General features: G+C 46.7%; 1 protein-coding gene across 4 annotated transcripts in view; it reads left to right on the forward strand.

The window, feature by feature from the left end:
- The window catches only part of dtx2 (deltex 2, E3 ubiquitin ligase), a 75,636-nt gene that overhangs the window by 24,234 nt on the left and 28,944 nt on the right, over window positions 1–22,458 (forward strand). For all 4 annotated transcript variants that reach the window (XM_038813755.1, XM_038813753.1, XM_038813754.1 and 1 more), the window contains one exon: window positions 1,793–2,375. In XM_038813755.1, the coding sequence (XP_038669683.1) occupies window positions 1,793–2,375 (583 nt within the window). The remainder of the gene's footprint in view (window positions 1–1,792; window positions 2,376–22,458) is intronic.

Raw genomic sequence — 22,458 nt, forward strand, 5'->3', positions numbered from 1 at the left:
GACTCCATGCTAAACAGCAGGAGGAACATATGATAAACAGATCAAAATGATCCCACGACCAATAGATTTGGTCAAAGCTTTGCCATTCTGTCACATCCAGTATGAGTGGTCGTTGACAATTGAGCAACCGATAGGAGGAGGAAGTTCAATGAACATTCCCATCCAAAATGTTAGAGGAGCACAATACAATGCTGCACAAGATAAGGCAGAAATATTTGCAACTGTATAATAAAGGAGGCATACAAAATGATCAAAGGGTTAGATAGGGTGGACAGCGAGAGCCTTCTCCCGCGGATGGAGGTGGCTAGCACGAGGGGACATAGCCTTAAATTGAGGGGTAATAGATATAGGACAGAGGTCAGAGGTGGGTTTTTTACGCAAAGAGTGGTGAGGCCGTGGAATGCCCTACCTGCAACAGTAGTGAACTCGCCAACATTGAGGGCATTTAAAAGTTTATTGGATAAGCATATGGATGATAAGGGCATAGTGTAGGTTAGATGGCCTTTAGTTTTTTTCCATGTCGGTGCAACATCGAGGGCCGAAGGGCCTGTACTGTGCTGTATCGTTCTATGTTCTATAATCGGCATGGTATAAGCAGGCGGTACGGTATAATCGGACAGCATGGTAGCACAGTGGTTAGCACTGTTGCTTCACAGCACCAGGGACCCAGGTTCGATTCCCAGCTTGGGTGGCTGTCTGTGTGGAGTCTGCACGTTCTCCCCGTGTCTGTGTGGGGTTCCTCCGGGTGCTCTGATTTCCTCCCACAAGTCTCGAAAGACATGCTTGTTAGGTGAATTGGACATTCTGAATTCTCCCTCAGTGTACCTGAACAGGCACCGGAGTGTGGCGACTAGAGGATTTTCAGAGTAACTTCATTGCAGTGTTAATATAAGCCTACTCGTGATGTGACACTAATAAAGATTATTATTATCCATCTATAATAATAATTGTTTATTGTCACAAGTAGGCTTCAATGAAGGCTATCTGGACCTCCTGAGAATTCCATCATAGCTGTCACTCTTTAGCCAATTTCATTCACTATATGAATTTGTTTGATGTCAATTGTTTGTGTGTTTGGTCAGGGTTATGTGTTGGGTTGACGAAAACATCATACAGGTTGCGCAACTTTCTCCCGAAACATGTCACTTGTTGCTGTTCAAACTATCCTGTTAGCTTGTGTGATGAACAAATCATGCCAGGAATTTTGCTGTCCATTCAATTTTCAATTTGATATTCCCTGCTCTTGCACAGTCAATCCCCAGCTGAGAGGATAGGCAATTGAATTGTTCCCAGATTCTGCTGTTCCTGGAACTAACCCGGAGGATGTGCAAGAATGCACATGATGGGTCTGGTGACTCATTATTTTGCAGAAACATTCTATCTTTCATTACATATAGAAGTTCGGAACAACAGATATAAGCCGTACTTTATTTTTACTGCAAAATCATGCTCTGCTTAAAGTCTGAATTAGAAGCGGAGACTTGTGAAGAATATTATTTCTGGATGAAATCTAAATGGGCTTCAGGAGACAGAAGAGAGTTGTGCAGTTTGCACAGGTCTGGAATGAATACTCCAGGGATTATTTTTCAGCAATTATCCACCTCACTTTCAAATCCTTATGGGGAAAGAGAAGATGCACTTAAAAATCATGCATCTCTTGAAGTTATGGGCCAAAGTATTCTAATAGAAGGTGTCAATTATTGTTTATTTCTTGCTGTGTGATCATGAATCTTGTGTTTTACTGTGTGTTCTCTCATTTTAATTTCTTTTCCCTGTTTCACAATCTTTACAGGAAGAATGCGACAAGTTAGGAGGCAGCTTTACCCTCAGATATCTGCGCCAGGACAAGGATTGTTCTGGCAATGGGAGAATGATGAAGGTGGCTGGACAGTCTATGAAATGAACATCTCCATTTTCATAGAGGAATGCCTCACACAAAGGCAGCAGATAGCTGATTTGGGACAATTTGGTTACAGCTACATAGTGGATTTGACCAGTTCATCTCAGATAAACAAAATAACTGGGTTTAGGAGACGAGTTCAAAGACTTTCTGATGCACCCTATCCTTCAGCTATTTTTGGACCACTTCACAGAGGCCAAGTGTGCTCTTGCAATCAGTGTCTAGCTTATACTGGCTCTGGGCCCATTTTCAATCATAATCGACACACTGTCTCCAACTTAGCAGGCCCTTCTACTCAGCTAATTTCTAATAGATCATCTCTAATGATGCCTCATAACCATGGATACACCCCTTACAGCAAGAGGCCGGCATCTTTGGGTCCAATGCCTGTTGCAAGTTCTAATTGGCCTGGTACTACAGCAACTACAATAGGTCATTCTACAATGTCTGGCCCACATTTCACCAATGGTTCAAGGTATAGTATTAAACCTTAATGCAGTACATTCATTCATAATTTATTATTTTTTTAATGTATTTTATTCCAGATATATTAAGTATAAAAACATGAATCAAAAACATTATCAACATCCTCACAGTTTGTGCAAATCTTTCCCCTTTTCACCCCGCAACCCACACAACAAACAATTCCTCAAACATTGTCATGAACAGTCCTCACTGTGTCTCAAAGCCCTCCACTGATCCCTTCAACTCGAATTTTATCTTTTCCAGCCAGAGGAACTCATACAGGTCTCCCCAGCCAGGGCACCACCCCCGATGGCGTTGCCGATCGCCAGTCCAGCAGTATTCTCTGCCGGGCAATAAGAGAGGCCAAGGCCACAACATGAGCCCTCCTCCCCTCCATCAGTTCCGGCATTTCTGATACCATTGGGTCTGGCCCGACCTCTACACCCACAATCTTCAAAAGCGTCCCGAATACCCCCTCTCAGTACCTCTCCAAATTCTTGTAGCCCCAGAACATATGCGCATGATTTGCTGGTCCTCACCCACAATTCTCACACTTGTCTGCCATGCCTGGAAGAACCCGAGTCATATGCACCCTATGCACCACCTTAAATTGAATCAAACTCATCCTTGCTCACAAGGAGGTCGAATTTACCCTACGCTTGCCTCACTCCACACTCCCCGGCCTATCTTTTCTCCCCCGCCCAGCTCCTCTTACCATTTATTTTTAATCTTCACCACCTGTGCTCCCCCAGCCACCCATATATATCACCAATCTTGCCCTTCCCTTCCACATCTGAGAGCAGCAACCACTCAGCAGGTATATTCCAGCAGCTTGGGGAAACCCTCTCCATTCCTTCCGAGCAAAGTCCCTCACTTGCATATACCTAAACTCGCTTCCCTTTGGCAACTCCACCCCCTCCCGCAGCCAGATCTACAAACCTCTCCTCCAGGTACAAATCCCTTGCCCTCACCAGCCCCACCTCCCTCCCTATACATGCCATCCTTCTCCCCTGGCTTAAACCCATGGTTCCCACACAACGGTGTCAGCCCCAACAAATCCCTCCATCCTAAAGTGTCTCCTCAACTGATTCCACATCCTAATTACGGACTGCATCACTGGGCTCACTGTGTATCTCCCCGGTGCCAGCAGAAGCAACACTGTCACCATGGCCCTCAGGTTGGACCCTCTACAGGACTCCTCCATCTAACCTACACTAGCCCCTCTCCTCCCACCAATGTTTCACTTTCTCCGCATTTGCCACCCAATAGTAATGCAGCACGTTCGGTAGTGCCTTTCTGCCTCTGCCTCTCTAACAGGGCCTTCTTTACCCTAGGTACCTTATTCATTTACAATTTAGCGGAAGAATTCATGATACAGAACCGATTGGCTTAATTTAGGCTTTACATGGAAATACTGAGGGGGAACTTGTAGCTGCAGTTATATTGAATGCACTCAATGGAGCTGTGACATAACTGTTGCTGCTTTCTTTTTCCCAGATATATGTCTGTCCGGGCAAACAAAAACTCCTTTTCTATATTTTGGCTTTGGGACCACATAGTCTGGTCTGCATTGTAGCCGGCTCTGTATGCCCTGGGAACCATATAATGTGTCCGAATGGCATACAATTCACCTTAGAGATAAATCTGGTTTAAACCAACGTGCAGTTATATATACAGATGTAGTGTGGTTCATTGTAGTTTTATCAAACAAACCAGGTCACATGAGGATACATGAGCAAAAGTCTGGCAGATTTTGTGGAAAAAGATATTGAGGGAATTCCTAAACTCGTGGTCAAGGAAACTAGAGCTCCGTCCACCAACAGTATATCAATGAAAATTGGGAATGAGCAAGAGGCCATAATTGGAGGAGAACAAAGATCTTGGGGATTGAGAGGCAGAGGAAGTTACAGAGACTAGGAGAGCCAAACCTTTGGAGGGATTGGAAAACGGGCTTAAGAATCTAATTCCCTTTTGAATGATTTGCTTGAACCTGCCTCCATCACACCCTCAAGGCAGTGTATTCCATAGTTTTTCATGTTGCTTTGGCCTTTTTTTTGCCAATTATTTTAAATCTGTTCTCAATCCATTAACATTGGAGAGTGTTTCTTGTGTAGTCTGCCTGACACTTTCATGATTTTGAATACTACTCCTATCAGCTTCTCTTCTCCAAGGGGAACAGTCCCAACTTCTCCCGTCTACCTTTGTAGCTGAAGTTTATATCATTACTATTTCTGGGATCTTGCTGTGTGTAAATTGGCAGTTAGATTTCCTCATTGCAACAGCGACTGCATTTTAAAAGAAATACATTGGCTGTGAAGTGTTGACACTTGCTGAAGTTCTGCAAGATACTACATTAATGTATGTTTGGTTCGGGAGGTAGTGGTGAGAACATGAACGGGTAGAACGTAGCAAGTTTAATTTATTAAAGTGAATGGGGTTGCAAAAGGACCACATTAATTAGATTGTCTCTTTTATATAAAAACTTCTTGAATTGCACCATCCGTTGAAGTGCAACATAAGGGATGGACCATTGAGGGCAAAGATAAAGAGATGGTTTTTCACTTTGTGTGATCCTTTGGTGTTCCATACCTTAAAGTTGTGCATAGTTGATCATTGAGTACATGCAAGGTTGCGATCAATATGTATGCTTTTGGGCACAAAGAGATATTGCGATTGAGTGGGGAAAGTAGAGATAATGCTGAAGTTCAGCCATGGTATTGCTGAATGAAGGGGCAGACTTGTTTTGTGCATGTTGTTTTCAGATGCCATGAACCAAATGCCAGTGAAACAAAATAGTCACCCGTTTTGATCACTTACTCAAGGGAACAATTCTCCTTTGTCTTTGTGTGGCTTTTTTATTTTTATTGGAGCTGTCTCATGGGACCACCCCCCCCCCCCGGTCCATTTCACCATCAGCTAAGGTGAGGGAATCAGTGGAAATAAAGTGTGGTTTTTTGCCTCCTTTGCTCGATCAATACCAGGAATGTTACTTAAAATGTAGCAAACTTTCAAGCACCTTTTTTGTTTGGAATAATAAAGTAAATGTCAGCCTCCTTTTAATCAATATTGGGTAGCAGTAGCTAGGCTTCATGAGGCTTCTACTGTTGATGATAGCCAAGTCTTGTTCTTCCTGCCTGGATATATTTATTATATTATCAGCTCTGGCAAGCACTACACAAATAAAACATTATGGGCAAAAAATAATGCAATATACCAAATTCTCCTCCCATCCTGACTTAGCAATATATCACCATTTCTTCACAGTTGCTGGGCCTAAATCCTGGTGCTCCCTTCCTAACAGCACTTGAGGGTGTTCTTACATTACATGGACTCGAGGGTTAAAGTGTGAATGTGTCTTTAATTCACTTGTCTATCAGTCCGGAGGAAACAGTCTCGAACACGTTCGTACTTTAGAATATTCTTTATTGCGATCGGGGCAGCCCTCTAGGTATTCCAAAGAACCACCTCTGAGAGTGCCAAAGTATTGCTCAAAACATCCTTTCTTTATATGTTTATCGGAACCCGAACAATTATCTTCATCAGATTATTTTCCACATTTGCAAGTTGTTGCCTGCCGGGGGGGGGGGGGGGGGTTTGTGACGTTTCACTGTCTGATAATCGCTGGTGGGGTGGTGGTGTCATTGCCTGTAATTTAGTCTACAAAAACTGCAGAAGTTCCAGTCACTGATTACATTTTCTAACTATTTTGCATTTCTGCCTTCCGTTTTTTCTTTTTAATTTGGCAGCACGGTAGCACAAGTGGATAGTACTGTGGCTTCACAGCGCCAGGGTCCCAGGTTCGATTCGCCGCTGGGTCACTGTCTGTGCAGAGTCTGCATGTTCTTCCGTGTCTGCATGGGTTTCCTCCGGGTGCTCCGGTTTCCTCCCACAGTCCAAAGACGTGCAGGTTAGGTGGATTGGCCATGATAAATTGCCCTTCGTGTCCAAAAAGGTTAGATGGGGTTATTGGGTAGCGGGATAGGGTGGAAGTGAGGGCTTAAGTGGGTCGGTGCAGACTCGATGCGGCGAATGGCCTTCTGCACTGTATGTTCTATGTTCTATCAGTTGGTCAGGCCACCACCCGGCTGGATGGAAAATGACCCTGTCGGATAACTGATTTTTGGAATTTGTTCATTTGGACAAGTAAGCAATACTTGCAGCTCTTTGCAGAAATGCTTGCAGTGAATCAGGGTTATAGGAGGTCCAATTAAAGGCTCATCACCTAAATGAAATACTACAGATGCTGGAAACCTGAAATAATAACAGCAATCAGTGTTGGAAGTATTCCATCAGTCTGGAGAAGAGAGTGAAACAAAGTTTTTTTTTAAAATATAAATTTAAAGTACCCAATTCATTTTTTCCAATTAAGGGGCAATTTAGCGTGGCCAATCCATCTAGCCTGCACATCTTTGGGTTGTGGGGGCGAAACCCACGCAAACATGGGGAGAATGTGCAAACTCCACATGGACAGTGACTCAGAGCCGGGATTCGAACCTGGCACTGCGGCGCAGTGAGGCAACAGGGCTAACCCACTGTGCCACCTTGCAAACTGAGTGAAACAAAGTTAGCATTTCAGGTCTGTGAGCTTTCATCATTGCAGGTTTTACCACCATGTCTGTAGACCTGGGCAGCACGGTAGTGCAGTGGTTAGCACAGTTGCTTAACAGTTCGAGGTTCGATTCCTGGCTTGGGTTACTGTCTGTGCGGAGTCTGCACGTTCTCCCTGTGTCTGCGTGAGTTTCCTCCGTGTGCTACGGTTTCCTCCCACAGTCCAAAGATGTGCAGGTTAGGTGAATTGGTCATGATAAATTGCCCAAAACAAAAAGGTGAGGTGGGGTTACAAGGATAGGGTGGAGGTGTAGGGTGCTCTTTCCAAGAGCCGGTGCAGACTCGATGGGCCGAATGGTCTGCATCTGTACTGTAGATTCTATGATTCTCTGACATAATAAAAGTGAAGATGGGAATGGCAGCACGTTTCCTACAGTTGTGACGTGCAGCATTTATTATTGTCTCCAAGTAGGATACTGCATATCCTTGATAAGTATGTACCTGTCAGACAGGGAGGAAGTGGTCGAGCGAGGGAACCGTGGTTTACTAAAGCAGTTGAAACACTTGTCAAGAAGAAGAAGGAGGCTTATGTAAAGATGAGACGTGAAGGTTCAGTTAGGGCCCTCAAAAGTTACAAGTTTGCTAGGAAGGACCTAAAGAGAGCCAAGAAGAGCCAGGAGGGCACATGAGAAGACTTTGGCAGGTAGGATCAAGGATAACCCTAAAGCTTTCTATAGATATGTCAGGAATAAAAGAATGACTAGGGTAAGAGTAGGGCCGGTCAAGGACAGTAGTGGGATGTTGTGCGTGGTGTCCGAGGAGATAGGAGAGGCACTAAGTGAATATTTTTCATCAGTATTCACACAGGAAAAAGACAATGTTGTCGAGGAGAATGCTGAGATACAGGCTACTAGACTAAACGGGATTGAGGTTGATAAGGAGGAGGTGTTAGCAATTCTGGAAAGTGTGAAAATAGGTAAGTCCCCTGGGCTGGATGGGATTTATCCTAGGATTCTCTGGGAAGCTAGGGAGGAGATTGCTGAGCCTTTGGCTTTGATCTTTAAGTCATCTTTGTCTACAAGAATAGTGCCATAAGACTGGAGGATAGCAAATGTTGTCCCCTTGTTCAAGAAGGGGAGTAGAGACAACCCGGTAACTATAGACCAGTGAGCCTTACTTCTGTTGAGGGCAAAGTATTGGAAAGGTTTATAAGAGATAAGATGTATAATCATCTGGAAAGGAATAATTTGATTAGAGATAGTCAACACTTTTTTGTGAAGGGTAGGTCGTGCCTCACAAACCTTATTGAGTTCTTTGAGAAGGTGACCAAACAGGTGGATGAGGGTAGAGCAGTTGATGTGGTGTACATGGATTTCAGTAAAGCATTTGATAAGGTTCCCCACGGTAGGCTATTGCAGAAAATACGGAGGCATGGGATTCAGGGTGATTTAGCAGATTGGATCAGAAATTGGCTAGCTGGAAGAAGACAAAGGGTGGTGGTTTATGGGAGATGTTCAGACTGGCGTCCAGTTACTAGTGATGTACCACAAGGATCTGTTTTGGGGCCACTGCTGTTTGTCATTTTTATAAATGACCTGGAGGAGGGCATAGAAGGATGGGTGAGTAAATTTGCAGATGACACTAAAGTCGGTGGAGTTGTCGACAGTGCAGAAGGATGTTACAAGTTACAGAGGGACATAGATGAGCTGCAGAGCTGGGCTGAGAGGTGCAAATAGAGTTTAATGCAGAAAAGTGTGAGGTGATTCATTTTGGAAGGAATAACAGGAAGACAGAGTACTGGGCTAATGGGAAGATTCTTGGTAGTGTGGATGAGCAGAGAGATCTCAGTGTCTATGTACATAGATCCCTGAAAGTTGCCACCCAGGTTGAAAGGGTTGTTAAGAAGGCGTACGGTGTGTTAGCTTTTATTGGTAGAGGGATTGAGTTTCGGAGCCATGAGATCATGTTGCAGCTGTATAAAAGTCTGGTGCAGCCGCATTTGGAGTATTGCGTGCAATTCTGGTCACCGCATTATAGGAAGGATGTGGAAGCATTGGAAAGGGTGCAGAGGAGATTTACCAGAATGTTGCCTGGTATGGAGGGAAGATCTTATGAGGGAAGGCTGAGGGACTTGAGGCTGTGTTTGTTAGAGAGAAGAAGGTTAAGAGGTGACTTAATTAAGGCATACAAGATGATCAGAGCATTAGATAGGGTGGACAGTGAGAGCCTTTTTCCTCGGATGGTGATGTCTAGTACGAGGGGACATAGCTTTAAATTGAGGGGAGATAGATATAGGACAGATGTCAGAGGTAGGTTCTTTACTCAGAGAGTAGTAAGGGCATGGAATGCCCTGCCTGCAACAGTAGTGGACATGCCAACACTAAGGGCATTCAAATGGTCATTGGATAGACATACGAATGATAAGGGAATAGTGTAGATGGGCTTTAGAGTGGTTTCACAGGTCGGCGCAACATCGAGGGCCGATGGGCCTGTACTGCGCTGTAGTGTTCTATGTTCTAGCCTGTCTACCTTTTATCCATCAACCAGCTGTGATCCTCACCATTTACTAAAACTGCTAACCTCACTTTGGATGTTGTGACATAGTAGAATTGAAATGGTTTCAGTCTGCAGACATCTCTCGAGGTTGATGTTATGTCTCATGATATGCACAGTTCCACAGACAGCTTCAGTCACCCAAAACTGTGGCTGATCTTCATTGTCATCCCTTAATTTCACTGCTAAGCATAATTCTGCTGTCACTGGGCACCCATATCAACACCAGATCTCAGCCAGAAGTATGCTGTGATGCTCACCTGAGCCAGAGATCTTACTGATGTGTACTGTGGAGTCTTGTTTGTATGAAAATGCCCCCCCCACCCCCTTTTCTGCTGAGTTGGCCAATCTTTACCAAAACGGAAACAGGAGCTAGAGTGGAAATTTTTTAAATATCCGCCAGTGTTTCTGCTTCTGTTTGCTCTACCAGGAACTAAAGCTACTAAGCATTGACCGATGAGAGAATACAACATCCCCCAACCTTTGCACATGTTCGCACATGTTCTGTTGGGATTGTGATCGGAACAACTTGTGAAATCTTGCTCCTGGCCATGTGGATAAACTATAAACTAGTGTGGAACTGCATGCAAGGGTCCCTTCCGGTTGCAGCTATGAAGGAGTAAGTCACACATTTGGTGGCTCCCGCTCTGGTCGGACTTTTGGACCTTTTCCCCCGATTTTCTACCGGACTTGAATTATAAAACTGATGACGGAGGCAATTGTGTACTGAATTCCCACATCGGTGCATGGAGAGAAGGACAAGAAGTGCTCGTAAAGGCAGAAACAGAAAGACAGAGAAGGCTTGGGCTGAAGCTGCGGCAGGAGACAGCATGGCGGTGGACCGGGCCTCTGGTTTGTCAACCCAGCGGTCAATGGAGCAGCTGATGCAAGTTATTCAGGAAGGCTTTGCTAAGCAGAAACCGGACTGCTTGGACCCACTAATAGTCAATTGAGCAGCTGGAGCTTAGATTGGACGCCCAAGATCGAGCGATCCAGAAGGTAGAGAAGGCGCTGGCTGAGCAGGAGGAACATCAAACTGCGGTGGAGTTTGAGGTGGGGATGCTAAGAGACCAGCAGAAGAAGCTCCTGGAGAAGGTGTAGGGCCGAGAAAATAGGTCCTGCCGGCAGAACTTGAGAATCGGGCTCCTGGAGGGGTCTGAAGGAGCAAACGTTGGGGCATACGTCGCAGACATGTTTGAGAAGCTGCTGGAGGATGGGGCATTCTCCCGACCCTTGGAGATGGACAGGGCTCACAGCACTCGCGAGGAAGCTGCGAATGGGAGACCCCCTGAGAGCAATGGTGGTGAGATTCCACAGGTACTTGGATAAGGAGCGCATTCTAGTGGGCCAAGCAGACTCGGAGCTGTAAGTAGGACAACAGTGTCCTACGGGTTTACCAAGACCCAAGTATGGAGGTAGCCAGGGGAAGAGCAGGCTTCAACCAGATTAGGTCGATCCTTTTCAAGAAAAAGGTGAAGTTCTGACTGTTGTATCTGGTCCGTCTCTGGGTCACGCACGAGGAACAGCACTTTTATTTCGAGTCGCCTGAGGACGCGCTGGACTTCGTGAAAAGGAAAAGACTGGTGGTGGATTGAGAATTTTTGAACTTTGCTGCAACATTCTTGGTTTTTTTTCTTTTTGTTTTTCTGTTTTTTTAATTAAAGTTTCTTGTCTCTCGTTTTGTGGAAGCTGTAATGCCTTTTGCATTGATTTGGGACCAGCGGTAGAGCTGAGTGAGTTACGGTTTTCATTTGCACTGTTGGGGGATGGAGGTGTGCTTGTTTAGATTTTGGTGTTTTTCTATTGGGCAATTGTGTGGGGATTGTTTGATTTTTGGAGTATGTTTGTATGAGCAGGGTGGGGGGGGGGAACAATAGATGGGAGATTATCCGGCGCCAGGGATGGGGGCCACCAAGCTAGCTGGGCAGGCTAGCTCATGGAAGCGCAGTGGGGGGTGTGCATATGTTCAGTTTATTAAAGGGGTTGGGTTACAGAGTGTTGTTATGGGGGGGGAGGGGGGTAAATGTTCTGCTGACGAGGGAGGGACTTGGGCTAAGGGACCGAGAGGAGGTTGAGGGCGGAGGCTACCTGGGGGCAGACCGGTGGAAGTGCGGAGCATTGGCTGGAGGTGGGCCCAAACAAAGGGGATGGCTGATTGCCTGCCTCCCCCCCTCCCCCCCCCCCCCCCCCCCCCCCCCCCATGGCAATGAGCCCGCCAACTAGACGAAAGTTAGATGGGGCGGTCAAGAGGGCACATGGGTTCGCACATCTTCGGGGACTGAAGGCGGACGTGGTAATGTTGCAGGAGATGCACCTTAGAGTAACTGACCAGATTAGATTGAGGAAAGGCTGGGTCAGTCAGGTCTTTCACTCGGGACTAGACTCAAAGACTAGAGGAGTCGCGATCCTGATCAATAAGCGGGTGGTGTTTGAGATGGGTAGAATAAACTCTGATGTGGGAGGTCGGTACCTTATGGTCAGTGGGAAACTGGAGGGGGTGCAGGTGGTATTAGTAAATGTGTATGCGCCAAATTGGGATGCTGTGGAGTTTATAAAGAGGATGCTGGGGAGGGTGCTGGGCCAGGACTCGCATGGGTTGGTCGTGGGGAGGGGACTTCGGCGCAGTTGTTGACCCTGGCTTGGACCGGTCGGGCACGGGGGCAGGCTGGGTGCCAGCAATGGCAAAGGAACTGGAGGGGTTCGTGGGGCAGGTGGCGGGGGTGGATCCATGGAGATTTGGGTGGCCAGACACGGGGGAGTTCTCCTTCTGCTCACATGTGCATAGGGTGTGCTCCCGGATTGATTTCTTTATTTTGAGCGGGGTCTTGCTGGTGGGGTTGGTGGACACGGGGTGCTCGGTGGTCACGATCTCGGACCATACTCCGCGCTGGATATACCTGCAGGTTAGTAGAGACGGTAACCAGCGCCTGCAATGGAGGTTAGATGTGGGACTTTTGGCTGACGAGGGGGTGTACGAGCGGCTGAGGAAATGTATTGAGAACTACCTGCGGGTCAACGACACGGGGGAGATTTCAGCAGCGGTGGTCTGGGGGGGGGGAGCGCTGGGGGCGGTGGTCAGGGGGGGGCTGATGTTGGTGCGGGCCAGTGGGGGGAGGGTGGATGGGGCAGACACGGACTGGCTGGTAGGGGAGATACTGCAGATCGATGGGGGGGTGTGCGGAGACCCAGGACGGGGCTTTTGAGGGGGTGACGGGGGCTGTGGGCGGAGTTCGGCTTGTTGGCTGCGGGGGGGGGGGGGGGGGGGGGGGGGGGGGGGGGGGGGGGGGGGGGGGGGGGGCGCGACTGGGTGGGGCGGTCTGTGAGCATGGAGGGGGGCCAGAGGAGTGCTTGCGCAGCGGCTTGGGGGGGGGGGGGGGGCAGTGGATGGTGGAGGTGGGGGCCTGATTGGAGATTCAGCGGGGGGTGAATGGAGCGTTTGGGGATTTTTAGAGTGGGCTGTGCGGATCGGTGCCCCTTTTGGGGCTGCGGGGGGGGGGGCTGGGTTTCCTGGGGGTGGGTGGGGAGCTGGGGGAGGGGCTGGAGGCCCCAATCAATTTGGAAGAGATCGTGGATGGTCTGAAGGCCATGCAGTCGGGTAAAGCCCCGGGCCAGACGGGTACCCAGTGGAGTTTTATAAAACGTTCTCTGGGATATTGGGCTGATGTTGATGAGGACATTTAATGAGGCAGGGGAAGGAGGGGTGCTGCCCCCGACGATGTCACAGGCCACGATTTTGTTGATTCTGAGGCGGGACAAGAACCCGGAGCTGTGTGGGTCCTGCAGGCCAATATCCGTGTTGAATGTGGATGCTAAATTGCTGGCCAGGGTTTTGTCCTCCAGGATTGAGGATTGTTTCCGGACGTTATTCATGTCCACGTGTTCTGGACATGTCCGAAGCTGAGGGGATTTTGGCAGGGGTTTGCAGATGTCTTGTCCACAGTGTTAAAAACAAGGGTGGTGATTTTTGGGGTGTCAGAACACCCGGGAATCCAGGAGGAGAAAGAGGCAGATGTTCTGGCCTTTGCTTCCCTCATAGCCCAGAGACTGATACTATTAGCATGGAGGGACTTAAAGCCCCCGGAGTCGGAGACCTGGCTATCGGATATGGCTAGCTTTCTCTGTTTGGAGAAAATCAAGTTCTCTTTGAGAGGGTCACTGTTAGGGTTCGCCCGGAGGTGGCAACCGTTCGTCGACTGCTTTGCGGAAAATTAATCGTCAGCAGACTAGAATACCAAAAATACCTCAATAAAATGTTTATTTTTTAAAAAAAGAACTGCACGCAAGCTGCTTTAGGAGAACAGAGAAAAAGAAACAAATTATCCCAAGAGATGAAGATTTTGTATGCATTATGAGTAGAATATAAATAAATAAGATACCTATTACAACATGAAGTTCCTGATTTTAATCATTAAATAGCCAAGATAATCCCTGCAGCAGCAGCTAATCTCTCTGCACAGAATATTGTGCTTGGCAGGCCCAGTCAAGTAATTTCCGCAATATGTATTTCATTAATGATACCAGACATTTCCCTCTTCCCCGACAGCTTGGAAAAGTTTTAAAATCTATATATTGAAAGGGTTTTGTACAGTTGTACCTTGATGCAATGGAAATTTTTATTAGATCACTATACACACTGGAGCTTTATGCTCTTTCAGTGTTCTCCAACCTCCGGTTTCTGCCGGAGTACAATTTCACAGGTGCCCTTCCCAAATCACCCACCCTCTGTATTCACTTGAATGGCAAGAGTTGTCAGGATATTTGACCCCAAAGAAAATCACAGCATGGTCTGACTCTTGTCCCTGTCCATTATTCACCATGGCCCATCCTTCCATTCTCCAAAATGTAGACCAAGTTCAGAACCACTGATGATATTTTTCTTCACCCATACAAGAGTCCTGAGACCAATTGTATTTGCCCCAAATGCTTCCCTGCCTGAGATGAACCAATGTGGCAAAGGATTGGGGAGGGGAGGGAATGATCAGAAAACCCTATTTAAGCCTGCATATGCATGTGATCTTCATGCACTAACCAATTGCTGTACTCATGAGGCTGCCAAATTTGAATTGAAGAAACCTTTGCTACCATGAACAATGTGTTCCAGTGCACTGTGCCCACATTGATAGCTGTAGCTGTCTCCTGAATTTTTTCCACACTTCGTTTTGGTCAAGAAAATTCATCAACAGGATTGATGATAGCTGGAGAGGCAGTTATGCCCAGTTACAATGTGATATTAACCGAGGTTGGAAGCAGGCATTCATCTCAGGGATACAGTTGTCAATCTAATGTTTTAAAAACACAAACCAGCTGATCTGTTTTTGCATCCACCCCACTACGACCACCAAGTATCCCTGTAACCTTCTAGGAATCACAGGAATACCACCTCCATGAAGCAGTTAGCAAAAGACAAAATGGCTAGACAAGACCATGCAATCCTTTTAAACAGGTGACCAAACGCTTGGTTAATGGGTGATGTAAAGGAGGAGAGAGAAGTCGAGAGGTGACGAGGTCTAAGGAACAAACTGCTGAGCTTTAGGACTTTACCTGCTGAAGGCACAGCTGCCAGCAGTTGAAGTAATGAAAATTTGGAATGTGTGACAGACCAGAATTGGAGGAGAGCTGCAGGAAGTTGGATGTAGGATCAAGTCCATGGAGGGATTTGAACACAAGGATGAGAATTATAAATTAAAGACTGCTGGACCCAAAGCCATTGTTGATCAGTGAACAGCAGGTGATTGGTGAATGGGACACAGTGAAAGTTTATTTTCAGAGGTTGGGCAGTGGGTGACCAATCAGGAGAGAATTGGAATCGTTAAGCCGAGAGACAACAAGGGCATGGATGAGGATTTAAACAATGGATGAGAGGAGTGTTGTCTGGTGATGTTGCACAGGTGAAAAATAAAGGTCACCAATGGTGTCAGAAGGTTGCAAACTGTCTGATTCAGCTAAACGTACTATCCAGGGAGGAATTTAAGCTAATCCAAAACTGGATTGGGGACAAACAGCATGACAGATCTGAGTCAGATGGAGGGATTGAAAGAGTCGGTGATAAGAGAGAGCTGGGTGTTATCAAGATATCTGAGGGGTTTGTTTTTAATTAATAGGTTCTTGCACAACCAACAAACTTGTAGGGTGGGTCAGGAAGTGAATGTTTCACTTCACCAAATTGATAAAAATCCAATTCTATACTTTTGGTTTCCTCACTATTAGGAATTTCCACAATATCAGACAGTTGCGCAGTTTCAGGTTCTATAAAAAGAAAAATTGTAAACTTTATAACTAACCACTGAACTTTACTCTTTTAAGCGTATGGGAGAACTGAAAGCATTAAAATGGCATTTCATAGTTTTGTCTGAGGTGAAGGTGTGAAGCTGCTTTCAATAGCGCTTTGCAACTCGTATCGCTTGTCTTTTTAAAAATATTTTTATTCTCCTTTTCCAAATTTACACCCACCAACGAACAATAAACAGTAACAAATACATTGTCAATCCTTGTCGCAATTCCATCCTCCCACTAAACCCCCAAACAGCCCGCATGTTAACATACACACAAAAAACAGGAAGAAATCAAGAAACACCCATAGTCACCATTAACACATACAATTTCCCCCCATAATGTTAATCCAATTCTTGAAAATGCAAAATGAATAACACCCATGAATTGTAGAATCCCCCCATTCTTCCCCTCAGCTCAAACTTAACCGTCTCAAGAGTTAAGAATTCCAGCAGGTCCCCCCACCATGCCAGGGCACAGGGTTGAGAGGTTGATCTCCATCCCAACAGGATCCGCCTTCGGGCGATCAAAGAGGCGAAGGCTACAACATCTGCCTCTGCACCCGTTTCCAACCCCGGCTGGTCCGATATCCCGAATATGGCCTCCCCGGAGCCCGAGTCCAGTCTTGCATGCATCACTTTAGAAATTACCCTGAAAACTTCCTCCTAGCAATTCTCCTGCTTTGGACAGGACCAAAACATACGAACGTCTCTTCTTCTCTCCTCTCTCTCTCTCTCTCTCTCTCTCTCTCTCTCCCCCCCCCCCCCCCCCCCCCCCCACACACAAAAGCTCCGGAGCACCCCACACCAGAACCCCTCCTCCATGCCCTCTCTCAACTCTTCCTCTCACTTTGATTTGATCCCTTCCAGCAGTGCCTTTTATCATTTGTTTTTACCAGCTACTTTTGATAACCCCTTAAGAAAAGACACATCACACGTAGTGCCAATTCCTCATTTTTTTTAAACAAGTGACTCTGTGGCAGGTCACCACATGCCTGGAAGACAGTTCTGTTTAGCTCTTGGCCTTTTAAGGCTTTTGCTCAGATGTACTCTGGGGAAGTGGTCTAATAGGTCCTGAGGTCAACCAAAGTTTAACAGCTGTTTGCGGAGGGAAGTCTGCCAGGAACTTGTAAAGTTTTGGTTCCATGTCAGGAATGAACATAGATACCTTTTCTCATTCCTCATTTATGTATGTACTTTTGACACATTGTGATTTCTGAAGTCAGCCAGCTACTCTCAAACTTCTAATTATTTCATAGCATTTACAGTGCAGAAGGAGGCCATTCGGCCCAACGAGTCTGCACCGGCTCTTGGAAAAGCATCCTACCCAAACCCACACCTCCACCCTATCCCCATAGGGGCTGGTTTAGCTCACAAGGCTAAATCGCTGGCTTATAAAGCAGACCAAGCAGGCCAGCAGCACAGTTCGATTCCCGTACCAGCCTCCCCGGACAGGCGCCGGAATGTGGCGACTAGGGGCTTTTCACAGTAACTTCATCGAAGCCTACTCGTGACAATAAGCGATTTTCATTTTCATTTCATAACTCAGTAACCCCACCCAACACTAAGGGCAATTTTGGACACTAAGGGCAATTTATCATGGCCAATCCATCTAACCTCCACATGTTTGGACTGTGGGAGGAAACTGGAGAACCGGGAGGAAACCCACGCAGACACTGGGAGAACGTGCAGACTCCGCACAGACAGTCACGCAAGCAGGGAATCGAACCTGGGACCCTGGAGCTGTGAAGCAATTGTGCTAACCACCATGCTACCATGTTGCCCTTCTATGTAGATAATTGCGCTAAATATTACAGGAATATGTTACTTCTGTGGAATGAGGAAGCAGCCTTACTTGAGAAAGGCAGAACACAGTCAACCATGTGTATTTGTAAAAATTTGAATGTGCTTAAGCAAAACACTTAATATAAAACAATTCTGAGCTCTCAGCCGGGGCAACAATGGGAACATTATGGTTGTCTCTTGGGCAAGAATTGGCCAAGACTTCCTGGGTCACTGTCACTGGAAAGTTTATATATGTGGGTTAATTAGACTTGGCAGGCTAGGCTTTGATGCATTAAATACTTTGTTTTCTCCTTGGGGTTTCACTTTCCAAGTAGCAAAGCAGGCACCCCTAAGTACCGTCACGCATTTATGCCTGGGAGGAGTTAGGGGAAGTGGCTAAAGAAGAACACAATGAGATTTCAGTGCAGAAGGAGGGTACAAATGAATGATCGAAATCCACCAAATTTAATCAAATAATGGATCCCTGTTTCATGAAGATATGTGCTACATTTAAATTTTGTTCGCTCAGAGTTGTCAGGATCTGGAACGCTCTAACTGAAAAGGCGGTGGAAGTGGCTTCTGTAAATAACTTTTTAAAAGGGAATTGGTGACTTTGAAGGTGAGTTTCTACAGGGTTGTGGGCAAAAAAATGGGGCTGAAATGTGGGACTAATATGACAGCTCTTTGAAAAATCTAGCACAGACACGACAGGTGATATGGCTGTGATTTTCTACAATTTATATTATGTAAGTACTTTGGGGAAAGAGAAAAGAAAAATGTGGGTGGGAATGGGACAAGGGGAAAGAATGGGTAAAACCTGTTTAATCCATCCTTGCATCTTCTCTACAGCCAAACCTGTTTGTTGGAGGATGGTGGGCAGATGGAGATGTTGGTGAAGGATGGTGGGCAGATGAAGATGTAGGTGGTAGTTTCCATTAATTAACATTTCAGCTTGGGCCATTTGCGTAACATCCTGCTATTAAAATAAATCTCGGTGAGTTTTCCCTCCCTATTATGCTGTCTTATGACTCAGTCATTACGTCAAGTTCCATTCCAGGGCAGCACGGTGGCCTAGTGGTTGACGCTGAGGTCCCAGGTTCTATCCCAGCTCTGAGTCACTGTCCGTGTGGAGTTTGCACATTCTCCCCGTGTCTGCGTGGGTTTCACCCCCCACAACCCAAAAATGTGCAGAGTAGGTGGATTGGCCCCTTAATTAGAAAAATTAATTGGATAATCTAAATTTTTTTAAAAAGTTTCATTCCTGCAGAACTGCAAATAGAATTGAAACGTTGGTGTTTAGCGGCTCCGGGTCACTGTCTATGTGGAGTTTGTATGTTCTCCCCGTGTCTGCGTTGGTTTCACCCCACAACCCAAAAATGTGCTAAATTGCCTCTTAATTGGAAAAATAATAATTGGGTACTCTAAATTAAAAAAAAAAAAGAAATGTTGGTGTTTATAACTTAGCTGAAGCATTGTCACTTGCACAACACAGCATTTTAACTTGATACAGTAATGTGTACTGTTATGCCCCCCCGTTTGTTGTTTGACGTTGCGCACTCTTGGCTCAGCATTGAAGCTCACAGGCTGCATTCTGCTATCTTGATTTAGTGACCATCCTTGGCACATGCACTTGGTCAATGGGTCATGTCATGGCTCAATTCTGTCCTCGTGCAATAGCCATACCTGCTTATTTCAATCCTGGTCTATTCTCTCTTTACTTGTTGCTGAGCCCATTTCATGGAATCATAGTATTTACAGTGCCGAAAGAGGCCATTCGGCTCACTGAATCTGCACCAGCCCTTGGAACGAGCAACCTACTTAAGCCCATGCCTCCACACTATCCCAGTAACCCCACCTAACCTTTTGGACACCAAGTGGAAATATAGCATGGCCAATCCACCAAACCTGCACGTCCTTGGACTGTGGGAGGAAGCCCATACAGACACTGAGAAAGTATAAGCTCCACACAGTCACCCACGGCCTGAATTGATCAGGGATTCTTTCTTTTGTTAGGCTATCACAGAGTCCATTTTGTGAGATAAATTTGTAGCTGAATAGACTACCTTGGGGGAATGCACTCTTCATATCATGTTTTTTTTAAAATCATATAAGCTAGTGGATAAATCATGCATTCCCTCCAAAGTTTAGCGTCTGTGTATGTTATATGTTATAAACCTGCAAATTGTTTGTCATCTTGCTATTTTAGCCCAATCCATCTGCAGCCTTGCATAATACTGGACTCCCGTCTTTCCTCCACGTACCCTCTCCCCATTCCCACCTCCAGAAATGCTGACATGGTGTAAGTGTGCAGGAGTTTTAGCAGAGTGATCAGCAAAGAAAATTTTAGTTGCTGTTAGCAGTGAAGAACAGAATTTTGTTCTGCTAATATCTGCTCCATAGGTAGTAGAGACGCAAACATGACCAGAAACATCTGATGCACGGCTATGAGGGATTCAAACACTAGATTTTAAAAAGTAAATGGAGGTCAAGTACTTAGCTGTGTATGTTGAAATCTTTGGTTTCTGTATTATTGTAGGCCCACTCGCAGCTAGACAAACTAATGCATGTATAACTGATTAACAAATAAACTGGGTCGATTTCCGGTGGCGCTTGAGAGCGGGACGGCCGCATCGAGAAGAGCTCCTGCCGGTGGCCTCGAATTGCGGCGCTTTCGGGGGTTTCCCATACTTTTCAATCGCGCCCCCCCCCCCACCCCGCGCCCCCCCCCCCCCCCCCCCCCCCCCCCCCACCCCAAACTATTGACGGCCTTTGGGACCGTCACGGGCAGCTAGCACGGGCAATTTGTATTTTTTAATAAATTTAGAGTACCCAATTATTTTTTCCGATTAAGGGGCAATTTAGCGTGGCCAATTCACCTAACCTGCACATCTTCGGGTTGTGGGGGCGAAACCCACGCAGATACGGGGAGAATGTGCAAACTCCACACGGACAGTGACCCAGGGCCGGGAATCGAACCTGGGTCCTCAGCGGCGTAGGCAGCAATGCTAACCACTGTGCCACCGTGCTGCCCCTAGCAGGACAGTTGGAGAACCGGCGAAGAACCCCATGTGGGTGCCGAGGCATCGGGCCCAGCACGCTCGAAGGGCAGAGCAGCGGGGGCGGAGCCAAACAGGGGCCGAGGCGGCAAGCCCTAAGCCAGGGCGGGATGTAGAAGAGATGTCCCACTTCGGATGGCTCCCACCTAGAGTGTGCTAAGAAGATTGAAATACAGTCCCAGGGAAAGTCTGGAGGGATGCAAAAAAGAAGTTTTTAAATCAGTTTCGTGAAAGTTTTTTTTCCTCCCCCCCCCCCCCCCCCCCCCCCCCCCGACAAATTTACTGTTTTTCAAAGAAAAAAACGGATTGAAGGACAGGAGGGTAAAGGGGAAAGAAAAAAAGAAAAGAAAAACAATACACCGTTAAAGGATGCGAAAAGCAGCGTCGAAGAAGGGAGGAAACGTGGGCTCACCGCTGAATGAGAAGATGAGCAAAAGTGCTGACAAGATGGCGAATGCTGAACCGCATGGTGGGGTCGCACTATTTATGGTGGAGAAGATGACCGAGGTGATGGCGGTAGAGCTGGAAAAACAGTTTGCGAGGCACTTGGAGGCCTTGAGGAAGGAGACGGCGGCCACATTGCGTCCTCCACCATTGGTTTCAATCGCCCCGGTGAGGGTAACTGTGGCAGAGACATTGGCCGAGGTGAGAGAGCAGGGCGAAAAGATAAAGGAAGTGGAGGAGGCCGTGACACAGCACAGTGACCAGCTCACCTTGATGAGAGACGAGCTGCGGAGGGTGGGTGGAGGTCAACAGAGGACTCCGAGCAAGACTTGGGGAACCTATCGAGGCGGCACAATTTGAGAATTGTGGGCTTGCCCAAAGGGACAGAGGGCTCAAAGCCAACAGAATACTTTGCTAAGAAGTTGGCGGAGCTGATGGGGGAGGGTGTGAACCCCTTCCAGAATGAGCTAGATTGAGCACATCGGTCATTAAGGCCGAAGCCCAAAGTGAACGAGCAGCCAAGAGCAGTAATTATCTGCTTCCATAAGTACTGCATGAAGGAGAAGGTGCAGTGGGATGGTGCGGTATTTCAGATTTACCAGGACTTGACGGTGGAGTTGGCAAAAAGACAAGCGGCGCTTGGGCGAGTTAAGGTGGCACTGTTCAAACGGGGAGTGCGATTTGGTATGGTATACTCGGCGAAGCTGAGGGTAACGTATGAGGCCAAAGACTTTTATTTTGAGACAGCGGAGGCGGCTGAGACGTTCATGAGGGCAGAAGGCTTGGGACAGACGTGAGGAGGAGAGCTGGAAGAGAGACTGTGGACTGTGATTGGGGAGCTGGAAAATGTATAAATGCTACAACTTTCTATTTTCATTTACTTCTTTTTACATTGTTATAGAGTTCAAGTTAATGGTTGGGTTGATTGGCATTCTGTGTTGCGACGGTTATATCTTATTTTAGTGAATTGTATGGGCTGGATTGTTGTTTTTTTTTTCTTGCTCTGGGACGCATTTAAATGGTCATTGGATAAATACTGGATGATACTGGAATAGTGTAGATGGGCTTTAGATTGGTTTCACAGGTCGGTGCAACATCGAGGGCTGAAGGGCCTGTACTGCGCTGTTATGTTCTAATGTCTAATGACTGGGTGGGAGGGGACAATATATCTTGACGAGGGGGGAGCCACCTGCACTAGCTAACTTGGCTAGTGAACGGAGGTGAGGTGAGAGGACGACTGTGGACATTGGAGCCTAGTTAGCAATCCACTATATCACTGATATTGAAGCGGGGTAAAGACCCGGAGGCGTGCGGGTCCTACAGGCTAATCTCCCTGATTAATGTTGACGCCAAGCTCCTGGCAAAGGTACTGGCGGTTAGAATGGAGGACTGCGTACCGGAGGTGATTGGGGAGGACCAAACTGGGTTCGTGAAAGGT

Source organism: Scyliorhinus canicula, chromosome 12, assembly GCF_902713615.1.
Source record: "Scyliorhinus canicula chromosome 12, sScyCan1.1, whole genome shotgun sequence".
NCBI lineage: Eukaryota > Metazoa > Chordata > Chondrichthyes > Carcharhiniformes > Scyliorhinidae > Scyliorhinus > Scyliorhinus canicula.